The sequence below is a fragment of the Lepidochelys kempii genome, chromosome 26 (genome assembly GCF_965140265.1).
Source record: "Lepidochelys kempii isolate rLepKem1 chromosome 26, rLepKem1.hap2, whole genome shotgun sequence".
Taxonomy (NCBI): domain Eukaryota; kingdom Metazoa; phylum Chordata; order Testudines; family Cheloniidae; genus Lepidochelys; species Lepidochelys kempii.
Genome location: NC_133281.1, coordinates 3,128,332 through 3,140,653, shown reverse-complemented (window position 1 = coordinate 3,140,653; position 12,322 = coordinate 3,128,332). Strand labels below are relative to the sequence as shown.

At 41.8% G+C, this 12,322-nt stretch overlaps 1 protein-coding gene across 1 annotated transcript in view; it reads left to right on the top strand.

The window, feature by feature from the left end:
- KCNU1 (potassium calcium-activated channel subfamily U member 1) overlaps nucleotides 1-12,322 on the top strand; it is an 81,437-nt gene that overhangs the window by 57,544 nt on the left and 11,571 nt on the right. The window contains exons 19-20 of the mRNA XM_073324746.1: nucleotides 319-496; nucleotides 8,721-8,798. Coding sequence (XP_073180847.1) covers nucleotides 319-496; nucleotides 8,721-8,798 — 256 coding nt within the window. The remainder of the gene's footprint in view (nucleotides 1-318; nucleotides 497-8,720; nucleotides 8,799-12,322) is intronic.

Sequence of the window (12,322 nt, the reverse complement as noted above, 5' to 3'; positions counted from 1 at the left end):
GAACCTGAACCCAAAACTTTCTTGACAAATTTTCACTTCTCCAAAGTTTGTTTTCTTTTATGGGTGCTTCTTCACTCTCTGGTTTCCTACAGAAGCACAGAGAACCTGATCCCCACAATAAGTGGGAAAGTATCCAAAATTTGACAAGAGAAGTTCAAAGTTTTTGCAGTTTCTACTTCTGTTTCTGGACCTTTGCTGGTGAGAGGAACATTGGAGAAGTTTCTGAAATTTGTTTGCTTATCTGAACCAAACCTATGACCCTTTAATGTTCACCCTTCTCTGAGTCTCATACTCCAACTGTCTGTCCTTTTTTACCAGGGCAGCGCCCTCTCCTGTGCAGACCTGAGGGCAGTTAACATAAGGTACTGCACCATGTGTACCATCCTGTCTTCTCACGTGAGGGCTTCCACCAATCCAACTCTGGTGGACACAGAAAATATCTTAGCCACTCTTAACATCCGGTCTATGCAGTTTAAGTGCAGCTCAACTGCTGGAGGTAAGAACTTCTCAGTTATGTAGATGAGCATTTTGATGTGATGAGGCAGGGGAAAATAGAATAATCTCTGTAGCCTTTCTCAAGCAGCAGCATTAGAAGAGGAATATTTCAGTTTACTTCTGCATAAACCTTAGCAGAGGACAAATTGAAACTAATCTTTCATTGAGAGTGGTCACGACTTTGCACTAACACCATCCACAATGGTAACATGCACTTTGGTCGGCAATTTTGAGGTTTTTCAAGGCCCCATCAGTGATGGATTGTAGGTTGGGACTCTTGCCACAAGCCCTGTCCTGCTTTGTCCAACACGAAGAAGTAAAAAATGCAGCCACTGCCCTCTCTCTGGCTTAGTACTGGTGTCAGATTTGGTAGGAATTAGGGGACACAAGATGGCAGTTCCCACTGTCTTGCAGCTTTGAGGTGAGGGGCACCAAGTAAGAGCAACTCCTTGGCAAGGGTCAGGGAGAATAGGAAGCCAGCTACTCTCACCAATGGGCAGCATGTATTGCAAAATACACCCACTACCACTGCCAGGAACAACCATAGGGGCCCCACAGTCCATCCTTTGGTTGCTAGGAAACTCCTGGCATAAAATAATTGTAAAAAAAATTAAAAACAGAGAAAGCTTAAGTAATGAGGTGAGTCAGGGAGTGGGGAAGGAAACTTTTTTCTGCTTGACAAACAGGTGTTTAATGGAAAGGAAAACCAGTAGGTCTCTGGGACTTATTCTCCAAGTGCTCAGAGAGCTACCCAGTGTGCTATAGCAAAACATGACTGAGTCAAATTGAAAAATTTGATGAGGAATCATCTGTGTCCTTTCTTTCTCTCCACCACCCCTTTAGACTGCTGGGCATTGCCCCCTCATCTACCACTGCTCTGGTCACTGGGTATCCCTCCGAAAGATAAATACATCAATGACTCTTCCAAATTCAGAGCAATACTTTGGGTTTCCACCTTCTGAGGATGGGGAAGGGGTGGGGGTGCATCCATGCTTACTTCTGAAGCTTTAGTAGCTCCAGTTTTGTTTGCAAAAGCCCATGTGAATGGAGCTAATGGGCAGTGGTAGATGGCAGATGAATTGCACATTCCCTAACCTTCAACACAGGTAAGAGATTTGTATGTTTCCCCATGGGGGCTTGAGGTGGGGTGGAGGGCTGCTGTTTTAATCTAAACAGCATTTATAGCACAGAACTGCCATGGAAGCAAACAACTCCAGTCCAGCAGAATATTTATTGCATCTCTCTTCCTCCCTTCATTTGGCAAAGGAGCCAAGATTTGTCCTCCTCTTGGGAAAGGAGAAGTATTAATTAACTGAAAACAGGCTGAGAAATATATGGCTCTCCTAAGTGTTTTCCCCATACTTTATTATCATTCACAAGGCTTTTAAAACAATGGCTGTGCCAAAGGAAGATTAGAGTAAGGCAGAGACACGTTTTTAATAATAAATTGACAAAACAATATGAATATAGGATTAGAAAAGAAGAAAGAGTGACTAATAAGGGATGTTTGAGTAAGAAGTACATGTAGCTGAAACAGATTAATTAGTTAAGAAGCAATCTGTACACATATAAAGTTAGATTTATAGTTATAGATCTATATATTGACCACATAGATAGATATAGATACCGTGTGTGTGTGTATATATATATATTTGTCTAAATCTCTCTATCCATAGTAAACAGATATAGCTACTGTACATACATATGGAGATAGATAGATAGATAGATAGATAGATAGATAGATAGATAGATCTATCTACAGGAATAAAAAGACATTTCTTTCTATCAATCACTGGCTGTCTTCTCTTCAGCATTTTTGCCTTTATCACCAGAACTTGTGATAAGCAGAATCCAAACCCCTTAGCTGCAATAACAATAATAGAGAAAAATAGAAAAACAACCCTTCCCACCCCATCTGGGTAGTTTCCTCAAGTACATTTTTATCCACTTCTCGTGGAAATACTTCTATAGCTTTATCCATCAGAAGATTTCAGAGCCCTTTACAAACTTTAATTAACCCCAACAAGCTCCCAGGCTTTTCCCCAAGGTATTATCAATGTTTTACAGTTCTTTAAACTGAGGCACAAAGAAGTTAGGCAACATGGCCCAGGTCCTCAAGGGTATTCAGGCATTGTGGGCCAAATACCTTTGTTGATCTGAGCCCATACCAATGGTCACACATCATAGGCAGGAATAGATCTCAGATCCTCAGTCCTGGGGTTTAACTACAAGACTATCCTTCTTCACACCATGTAGCTTTCCAACAATTCTGTTGGGAGATGGACAGATGACAAGACAATTTGTTCCATGGAAGCAGAGCATGTGGAATAAGATGCCTCTGATTTCCTCATTCATTAAAATGACCAAGGGGGATGGGGAAAAAATCTTCTATCATGGATAATGGAAAAGCTTGGCCAATGCTCGGCCCCAGAATAGGAGAAGCAGGGACACTGACAAGCATATAAGGAATCAGATTACTTCTCTGGAGAAGGAAAAAAAAGGCTAGTAGTTAGAGCATAGGAGTGAGAGCCAGGACCCCCAGATTATGTTTCAGGGTGGGAGTCTAGTGTACTGGTTAGAGATGGGACGATTAAAAATCGGGGCTCCTGGGTTCTCTTCCTGACTCATGGCTAGAGTGTGGGCTAGTGGTTAGAGCAGGGAACTGAGAGTCAGAGCTCCTGGGTTCTATTTATGGGTTTGGGAAGGAGTGGTATCTAGTGGTTAGAGTAAGAATCCTGGCATCAAGTCTATTCTCATCCTTACCACTGACTTGCTGTGTGTCCTTGGGCAACTACCTAGTCGTTCTGCACCCCAATTGTACACCTGTGTAATAATAGTTATAGGATTGTTGTGAAGCCAAATTAATTAAAGTTTGCAACATGCGTTGAGATCTTTGGCTGAGAGGCAATGTGGAAATGCAAATTATTCTTGTTTTTATTACTCACAACTGTGATCAGTTCTTGTTAAAAGAATTATTTCAATAAATGGAAAGAGATTCTGTCACCACTGACTCGAGCAGCTTTGACATCTTCTGACAAAAGACTGAGTTCCCCAACATGATCCCTTTCTATTTAGCCTAGGTTTTTCACTCAGGTATTTATAAAGTGCCTCTCTCCTAACTCACTTTTTAGTGAGTTCTGGAACCCTAAAGTAACTACAATCCCAATTTCATAAATCCTTGGCTACTCAGTTAAGGCCATTTCTCAGATTTACACTGTTTTCTGGGGACAGAAAAGTAGTATTCACTTAAAGGAAATTATCATCAATAAATAAAACCCCTTTTCCCTGAGCCAGCCATTAAATCTGTTTAGTGATTCACCTTCTGAGTATAAATTAGCTCTTTCCTCTTTCTAGGTTCATTAGATGTGTTGTTAAAATAGCCAACCCACTTTCTGCTTTGCAGCTGTAATTATTTGTAATTATAGGCCCAGATCCTGCAGCTGGGTCCACCTATAGGAAGTCTCTGCTGATCCAACAAAAGATTGAGGCCACATTTTACACTCCTATGGGGCTTTTCATATGAAGATCTCAAAACCGTCTTATAGACATTCACCCCTAGGAAGAAGTAAATTATTATTACACCCCATTTGCGAATGGCTAAATCAAGTCACAGAGAGGTTATATGGTTAGCCAGCAGGTTATGAACTAAGGTGGGGAGAGGTTGGAGTAGTACCCAGGTGTCCCAGCTCCCACTGCTATAACCACTAGCTTCACTTTTTCCTCGTAATTATTTTGTATTAGTCCACCTCTAAACACCACTTCTAGAAACCAAAATCGTGGTCAGTAAAAGCATCAGTGGTTAAAGGCAGGAGATACCATAAAAATATGTTATTTTTTTTGAATGACTATTTCTTTTTAATAACCTCACATATAAAAACAAAAATTCCCAGCCTTGCTAGATCAGACAGTCCTGTACTCGAAAGCTGCCTTTAGGCTGTCAGAAGGGTCTAAGGGCCCAAATTTTCAAGGGGTCTAAGGCCCAGAAAGGTGCCTACTAGCACTTTAAACACCTGCTAAGCAGGTTAGGTGTCCAACTCCCATTGATTTCAGCGGAAGTAGGGGTGCAATGCATGAGTAGCTAAGGTACCTACAAGTTAGGTATCTAAATCCCCAGGTGTGGCACCAAATCTCCTGCTTGGCTGCCACCTAACTTTGTAGGCACCTAAATTCACTCAGGGTGCCTAGCTTTCCTCTGTAAAAATTCCCTAAGTGCCTAAGCTTTAGACCCTGGAATGCACTCACTGCTGCTCTATTCTCTGGGCCGTGCCACTTATCTCCCACCTAAGCCTCGGAGTGACTCCAGACCTGGGAGAAGATAGGCATTCAGCTGCCTAAGTCATGTGCAGGGCACAATCTGGTAGGCTGCCTCTGAGCAGATCTACAGGATTGGGTCCCATTCAAAAGCCAGCTGGAGGAGGAGGTAATGGCACCCACTTTATAACTTTTAACTCATGTGTGAGACCCAGGTTTAATTCCCCCGTCTGTCAGCAGAGAGAAAGGATTTGAATACAGCATGTCCCACCACACAGGAGCTGGGTCTAATCACTGAGCTATGGGATATTCTGATGTGGGGCTCCTTCAATGTCTCCTGCTGAAGCTGTTCCATTGTGGATAAATAACAAGTGATTGGAGTAGGGGAATGGGTCCTCTCCCACCTTCCAGGTGGGTCCCTAACCACTATACTATAGGCTGGTCTGTGGGAGGAGCGGGGCTTGGTACACACCCGCTCCCATCAGTTAGCTTGGGGGGCTCCCTGCCTCGCATGCTGGCTTTTGTGGATCACATTCTGAGGCACCTCTCTTTCCCTGTGCATTGTTAGTAGGGACTCTAGATGCCTAACTTGGCTTTATGGATCACAGTGTTGTTCCTGTGATTTTCTAGGCACTTAAAAGTTAGGTGTTATGACATTCAGCATTGCAATGCCTAAGTCCCTTCATGGATCCTACCCTACATGGCTAACTTGCTTAGCCACTTTTGAATTTCCCAGTAGGTGCCTATTTGCATATTTAGATACCTAAATACCTTTGAAAATCTGGCCTCAAGTGCAAATTAGTGTTGATCTTTCCTTTCTCTACTAGCATTATTACAGCAGGGTCACTGTGTGTGGTGCTGAAACAGGGCCACTACTCAGGTGGCATTAACTGAGGGGAATACTTCCAGGTGAAACAGTTGAATAATGCTAGCAACTAAGGAACCTGATGAGGTCAGCTGATGATCCAAATATAAATAAGGAAGAGGGTTTTCTATTCTCTGTTTCCATTTTGGTGGGGGCAAAGGGGGAAAGAGATGAGCTTGTTTACTTGATGTAAGCCAAGTAAAAGAACTAGAAAGGGGTGGGGGAGAAAAGAGCCCACAGAGATAGAGGATGTCCAAACATTTTGCCAAACTCAGCTGGTATGAGGCTGGCAAAACCATTCATGGAGGGGCTCTGTCTCAAAAGATCCCTGATCTTGCAAACACTCAGACACATGTTTAAGTTTGAGAATGCAGATAGTCTCCTTTTTTTCCCTTTTATAAGGCTTTGGAGGAAGGAGCGGATGTATTTATAGGCAGCCATTTTCTTATTCAGCGATTTTTAATATGTGGAGTAGGTGCCCACAGCACAGGAGAGACACCTATAGTTCTATTTTCATCTTAAGCTTTGAAAATATGAATGTACACCTGTTCCCCGGTAGAAGCAAATTAGGGCTTCTACTGTTGCAACCCACTATGGGAACTCACTGGGATAAATTGCACTAGCGTGTACAAGCTCCGTTCTATACCAGTGCAGCACATCCACACCGGGGGTTTCACTGGCATAGCTTTACAGTTGCAAGACAAAATTTAAAAAAAAAAAACCCAATGTAGACAGAGCCTAACTGTTCACAGAATTGGGGTCAGGGAGGAGACATGTAGAAGATGTCCAATAAATAGTCCAAATTAGTCCATCTGAAATAAGTGGGATTGCAGCACATCCATGAATGCAGGATTCCTTTTTTAGGGGGTGTGGAGTTCATACCAGAGAATGAATGACTGATGAAGACCTGCTGCTGGTATGACCCAGATTGATCTTGGAGACCAAGAGTAGAAAAGCATTGGCTGACAGTAACTATTGGTTTGGGAAATAGGAGGAGAGAGCATAGATTATGAAGATCATTCTTTAACATCATAATAATCTGAGGAACTAGCAAGTACAGAAGGGACCAATTTAAAATACCTGTTTATGTATGTTATGAAGCAGCAAACCTAGTTTTAAAAAAGATGGTTAAAAGCTGGACTTTTCTGTGCAATATTTATCAGTTGCTGATGGACCATTCAATTACTTGGCTGGACATCCAGCCACCTTACTGATCCTGATTCTCCATCATCCTAAACTTTGCAGCTGTAAATAAAACCACCCCATTTCACATCTGCAACCTTGCAAAAGTTGGACATTTGTCATGATTTTGAGGCAGAAGTCCTAGGTTCCTCAGAAGTTAAGTGAACATTGTAGCTATATGAACCGAGTCTGGAGGTTTCTGTGGTTGTGTCTTGTGGTTTTGGATTTCATCATAAACATTTCAGAGAGCTCTACCCGAGCCCAGCACATCTCTTCCACACATTACCTGTCTCCGGGGTATGCAACTGAAGAGATCTTAGTGAGCCAGACCCCCCTGGAGGTCAACATTACTTACACCCACAGGAATGACCATTTGTTAGGGTCATTTTGAATGCCAAGGACTCCTAGTCTTTCCCATGGAAACTTTTAGGTTTTCCAGTAATGCTGTAATGATCACCCTGTCATGTCACTAAGTGAACAGGTTGGCAAACCTAGGTACTGAACTAAATAATCTGTGGCATAATCTAAATATATAACAGTAATTAAGTCTGACAACTTAATATGCTATTGAAATTCAAATGTACAGTAGTAATCTACAATTAAGTAATCTTTTGTAATAGCACGCTGCCAGTTTGTAAGATTTCAGGTACAGTGCTGTGTACTGTTTGGTAGCAAAAATATTGACATAAGGAAAATGCATCCAGGCAATGATCTGACATACATTCAAATCAGCTACTATAATACGTGGAAAGGTAGAAAAAGGGCAATAATTCATTTTCAGGCATTTAGCTGATGTCACCAGCCGATGTTCAGAAATGCCAGTGCATGCCCAGGAGGTGCTTTTTGTGCTGCTTCTGTGCCCCACATTTCAAATGTTTTTGGGCATTTGTGTCACCTGAATTTAGTAATTGTCAGAATAGATTAGACCAGTGACCCATCTAGGACCATATTAGTGTCTAGACAGAGAGAAGGTTCAATGAATTTTACTTCCAGACTCAGATAATACTTCTGTTATCCCTGTTTGTTCAGCCACTTTCTATAGGATTTGTAAGAGAGACGATCCACTATCCAATATCCTGTCTCTGACTGAGATGAGACCCTGCTTTTAGTCAGAGTCCCTAGTGCAGTTTGGATTCTGCCATCTTTACTTTGAATAATGCCTTACTCAATGATTAGTCCAATTAATAGTCACCTACTCAGATATTACAGTGATGGGCACTAATATAAGTACTTAGATGTTGATTGATAGAACATAAGTAAGAGAGACCGAATCAAATCCTATCCAAACAAGAGATGGGGAAAGCAGACAATCTAACACAGTCTCTGAAAACTGTCTTTAAATAAAATGAGTCTGGTTTTCCCACTGATGTAAATCAGAAATAACTCCTTGAAGGCACCCACAAAGTAAGGGGAGAATCAGGACTAATGTTTTCCAGGAGGCCTTCACATGTCTCTCTTAAACCACTGGCTTATGTCTTGAGTTCCAAAATGCAGGCCATTTTGCTTTCCCCTTCACTTTTGCTGCACATGTCCTATCCCATTTCTTTATAGCCTTCTTCAAGGGAAAAAAAAAACACCCTTGGAGTGCAAATTGGCTTACTAGGGGCTTTGTGCCTAACAACACTATTACCAGCCCCGCTGCTCCACAGAGAGTAATTATATTTTAGTTATGATGTCAATAAGCGGCTCCCAGGAGAGCTTTTCTTTCTTAATCCTTTGAAACTCTGAGTGAATAAAATGCAGCATGGAAAAGCAAACCAAGGCAAGAAACTTTCTATTTATAGGAAGTGCTTTGGGATTTTTACATGACAATGACATTTTTTAGGCTCAGGTAAGTGCCTTTCTGTATGTGTCAGTCTCTGAACCATTGTCTTTCTGCCTTTACCTCTCTCTTCTCTCCCCATGTTGTTGTTGATTGTTTCTGCAGAGGCAGTTGGCAGAGTGAGAACACTGGAGAATGAATCAGAGCCAAGTTATAAAAGGATCCCCATCATCACAGAGCTGAGTAAGTTATTCTTTGGGAACAAATTTCACAGAAGCGATAAGCGTACTGCATTATTTATTTACCCCATGCCCCCTTTAAAATTCACAGACAGAAAACAACAAGCACTGCATGTCCAAGGAGCATTAAAAGGGTTGACTTAAATGTTAATTTGGTGGCTTTGAAGGAGTCAGGGGGAAAAAACCTATAACAGTGTTATAAAATCCCCAGTGTGTAGTGAGTCTGTTTAGGAGAGAAAGGATACCCTTACGGCTATGCAACTGACTACACATCAGGAGATCCGGGTTCAGTACCTGGTTCTGCTGCAGACTCCCTCTGGGATCTGGGCAAGTCCCTAAATCTCTCTGTGCCTCAGTTCCCAGTCTGTAAACTTAGGGCTAGTACCACTTCCCTCTTTCATCTCATTTGTACTACGTTGTCATCTAGAGGCGTCAGCCCACTCTCCAGAAAGACAATCCCTGTACCAAAGAGCATGCAATCTAAGTACCACCTGCCTCACAAGGGTGTGCTGTGAAGATCATTCAGAGTGATGGTGAGCAATTCAGACATTACTGTGATGAGTCCATATTAGTCTGGAGACAGCTCAAGAGCTCAACGCATTTTAGTATCAGATCCAGTGAATACGTCTGTCCTTCACATCCCATATTGTTCAGCCACTCTGGATTTCATTTATAACAGAGACAACCCACAATGCTTTTTCATGCTACTCTTGGCTGTTTCATCTTCATCCCCTGGTGATTACATACTAAATCCATTAATTAGAAACATGTGCAATGATTAACTGATTACTAGTAACATAGCAGGCAGTGTGACACCAGAGTGGTATGGCTGGGCTGCTAGTCTCCAGGGATGCGGATGTTTAGTTCCATTTAGAGTGCTGACACAAAGCAGTACTCATCAAATTAGCATAGTGTGTCGCTAGGCGTTCTGACTGGACCCTGACTCCATCAGCCACTGTTTTGTTTGGCATGATCCTTAGAAGTGCCATGTGCACTGAACAACTCAGTGACAGTTCTGTCAATTCCAGAATCACCCTCCATTCATAACTGAGCCAGAACCAATGATCTGCCCTTCCTTCTTGTCCATATGTAACCATCTCTCAGGATCATCACAGCACAGCTTATGGTAACTCTTTCAAAGCTCGATGCCCTGAGGTGGCGGTAGGAATGGCTGAGGTGGTTTGAATAGGAGGTTTACTTGTTTGTCTGAGGTTTGACAATGTTATTTTATTCATTCATTTATTTATTTATTTTATTGTTTCTCCTATTTCCATGATTTTCTGTGCTTTCCAGTTCCAGCTGGGGCAGGAAGTAACAGTACTGAAAAGTTTCAGAGTAGCAGCTGTGTTAGTCTGTATTCACAAAAGAACAGGAGTACTTGTGGCACCTTAGAGACTAACAAATTTATTTGAGCATAAGCTTTCATGAGCTACAGCTCACTTCATCAGATGCATTCAGTGGAAAATACAGTGGGGAGATTTATATACATAGAGAACATGAAACAATGGGTGTTACCATACGCACTGTAACGAGAGTGATCACTTAAGGTGAGCTATTACCAGAAGGAGAGCGGGGGCGGGGGGGACGACGACTTTTTGTAGTGATAATCAAGGTGGGCCATTTCCAGCAGTTGACAAGAACGTCTGAGGAACAGTGGGGGGTGGGGGAAATAAACAAGGGGAAATAGTTTTACTTTGTGTAATGACCCATCCACTCCCAGTCTCTATTCAAGCCTGAGTTAATTGTATCCAGTTTGCAAATTACTGAAAAGTTGTGGTGATGGAGCTTGTGGCTGGGTAGTCATTACACTTGGAGTAACTGTTAATGGAGACTCCAGAGACACATTAGAAAAATAATCACATTTCTACTGGGAGATTCTATTTGGCTGAGCTAATTGAAACTGCACCAGTTGGAGAGAAAGAAAAATGTAGCTCTCCACAGAAACCTCATTTTCACCAAAGCTGCCCAAGGTCCAGTGGCTGTACATTCTACCCATGTAGGTCTCCATCCCTATAGTATATGAACAGCTCACGTCCCTTAATGAATTTACCCTCGCAACACCCCATGATGTAGGGATGTATGACTACCTCATCTTACAGAGGTAAATGAATGAATAAATGAGTAAATGAATTCTTTGCATCAGTCTTCACTGCAGAGGATGTGAGGAAGATTCCCTCACCTGAGCCATTTCTTTTAGGTGACAAATCTGAGGAACTGTCCCAGATTGAGGTGTCTATAGAGGAGATTTTGGAACAAATTGGTAAATTAAACAATAATCAGTCATCAGGGCCAGATGGCATTCACTCAAGAGTTCTGAAAATATGAAATTGTAGAACTGCTAACTGTGGTATGTAACCTATCAGTTAAATCAGCTTTTGTACCAGATGACTGGAGGATAGCTAGTGTGACACCACTTTTAAAAATGGCTCCAGAGGTGATCCTGGCAATTACAGGCCAATAACCCTAACTTCAGTTCCAGGCAAATTGGTTGAAACTATAATAAAGAACAGAATTATCAGACACATGGATGAACACAATTTGTTGGGGAAGAGTCAACATGGCTTTTATAAAGGGAACTCATGCCTCACCGATCTATTAGAATTCTTTGATGGGGTCAACAAAATTAGAATTCTTTGATGAGCTCAACAGACAAGTGGATAAGGGTGATCCAGTGGATATAGTGTACTTGGACTTTCAGAAAGCCTATCACAAAGTCCCTCATCAAAGGCTCTTAAGCAAAGTCAGGAGTCATGGGATAAGAGGGAAGGTCCTCTCATGGATCAGTAACTGGTTGAAAGACTGGAAACACAAGGCAGGAATAAATGGTCGGTTTTCAGAATGGAGAGGCCTAAATAGTGGTATCTCTAGAAGTTTGCAGATGATACAAATTACTCAAATTAGTTAAATCCAAAGCTGACTGTGAAGAGTTACAAAGGGATCTCACAAAACTGGGTGACTGGGCAACAAAATGGCAGGTGGAATTCAGTGTTGATAAATGCAAAGTGATGCACCTTGGAAAACATAATCCCAACTATACATACAAAATGATGGATATGCAGTGGCAGTCAAAAAAGCGAACAGAATGTTGGGAGCCATTAGGAAAGAGAGAGATAATAAGGCAGGAAATATCATAATGCCACTATATAAATCTATGGCACCTCCACACCTGGAATCTGCGTGCAGTTCTGGTCGTCCCATCTCAAAAAAGATACATTAGAATTGGAAAAGGTACAGAGAAAGGCAACAAAAATGATTAAGCTTCCATATAGGAGAGATTAAGAAGACTGGGACTGTTCAGCTTGGAAAAGAGACACTAAGGGGAGATATGATAGAGGTCTATAAAATCATGAGTGGTATGGAGAACGTGAATAAGGAAGCGCTATTTAACCCTTCAAATAACACACAAACCAAGGGTCACCAATGAAATTAATAGGCACCAGGTAACAAAAGGAAGTACAATGCAGAGTCACCCTGTGGAACTCATTGCCAGGGGATGTTGTGAAGGCCAAAAGTATAACTTCATTCAAA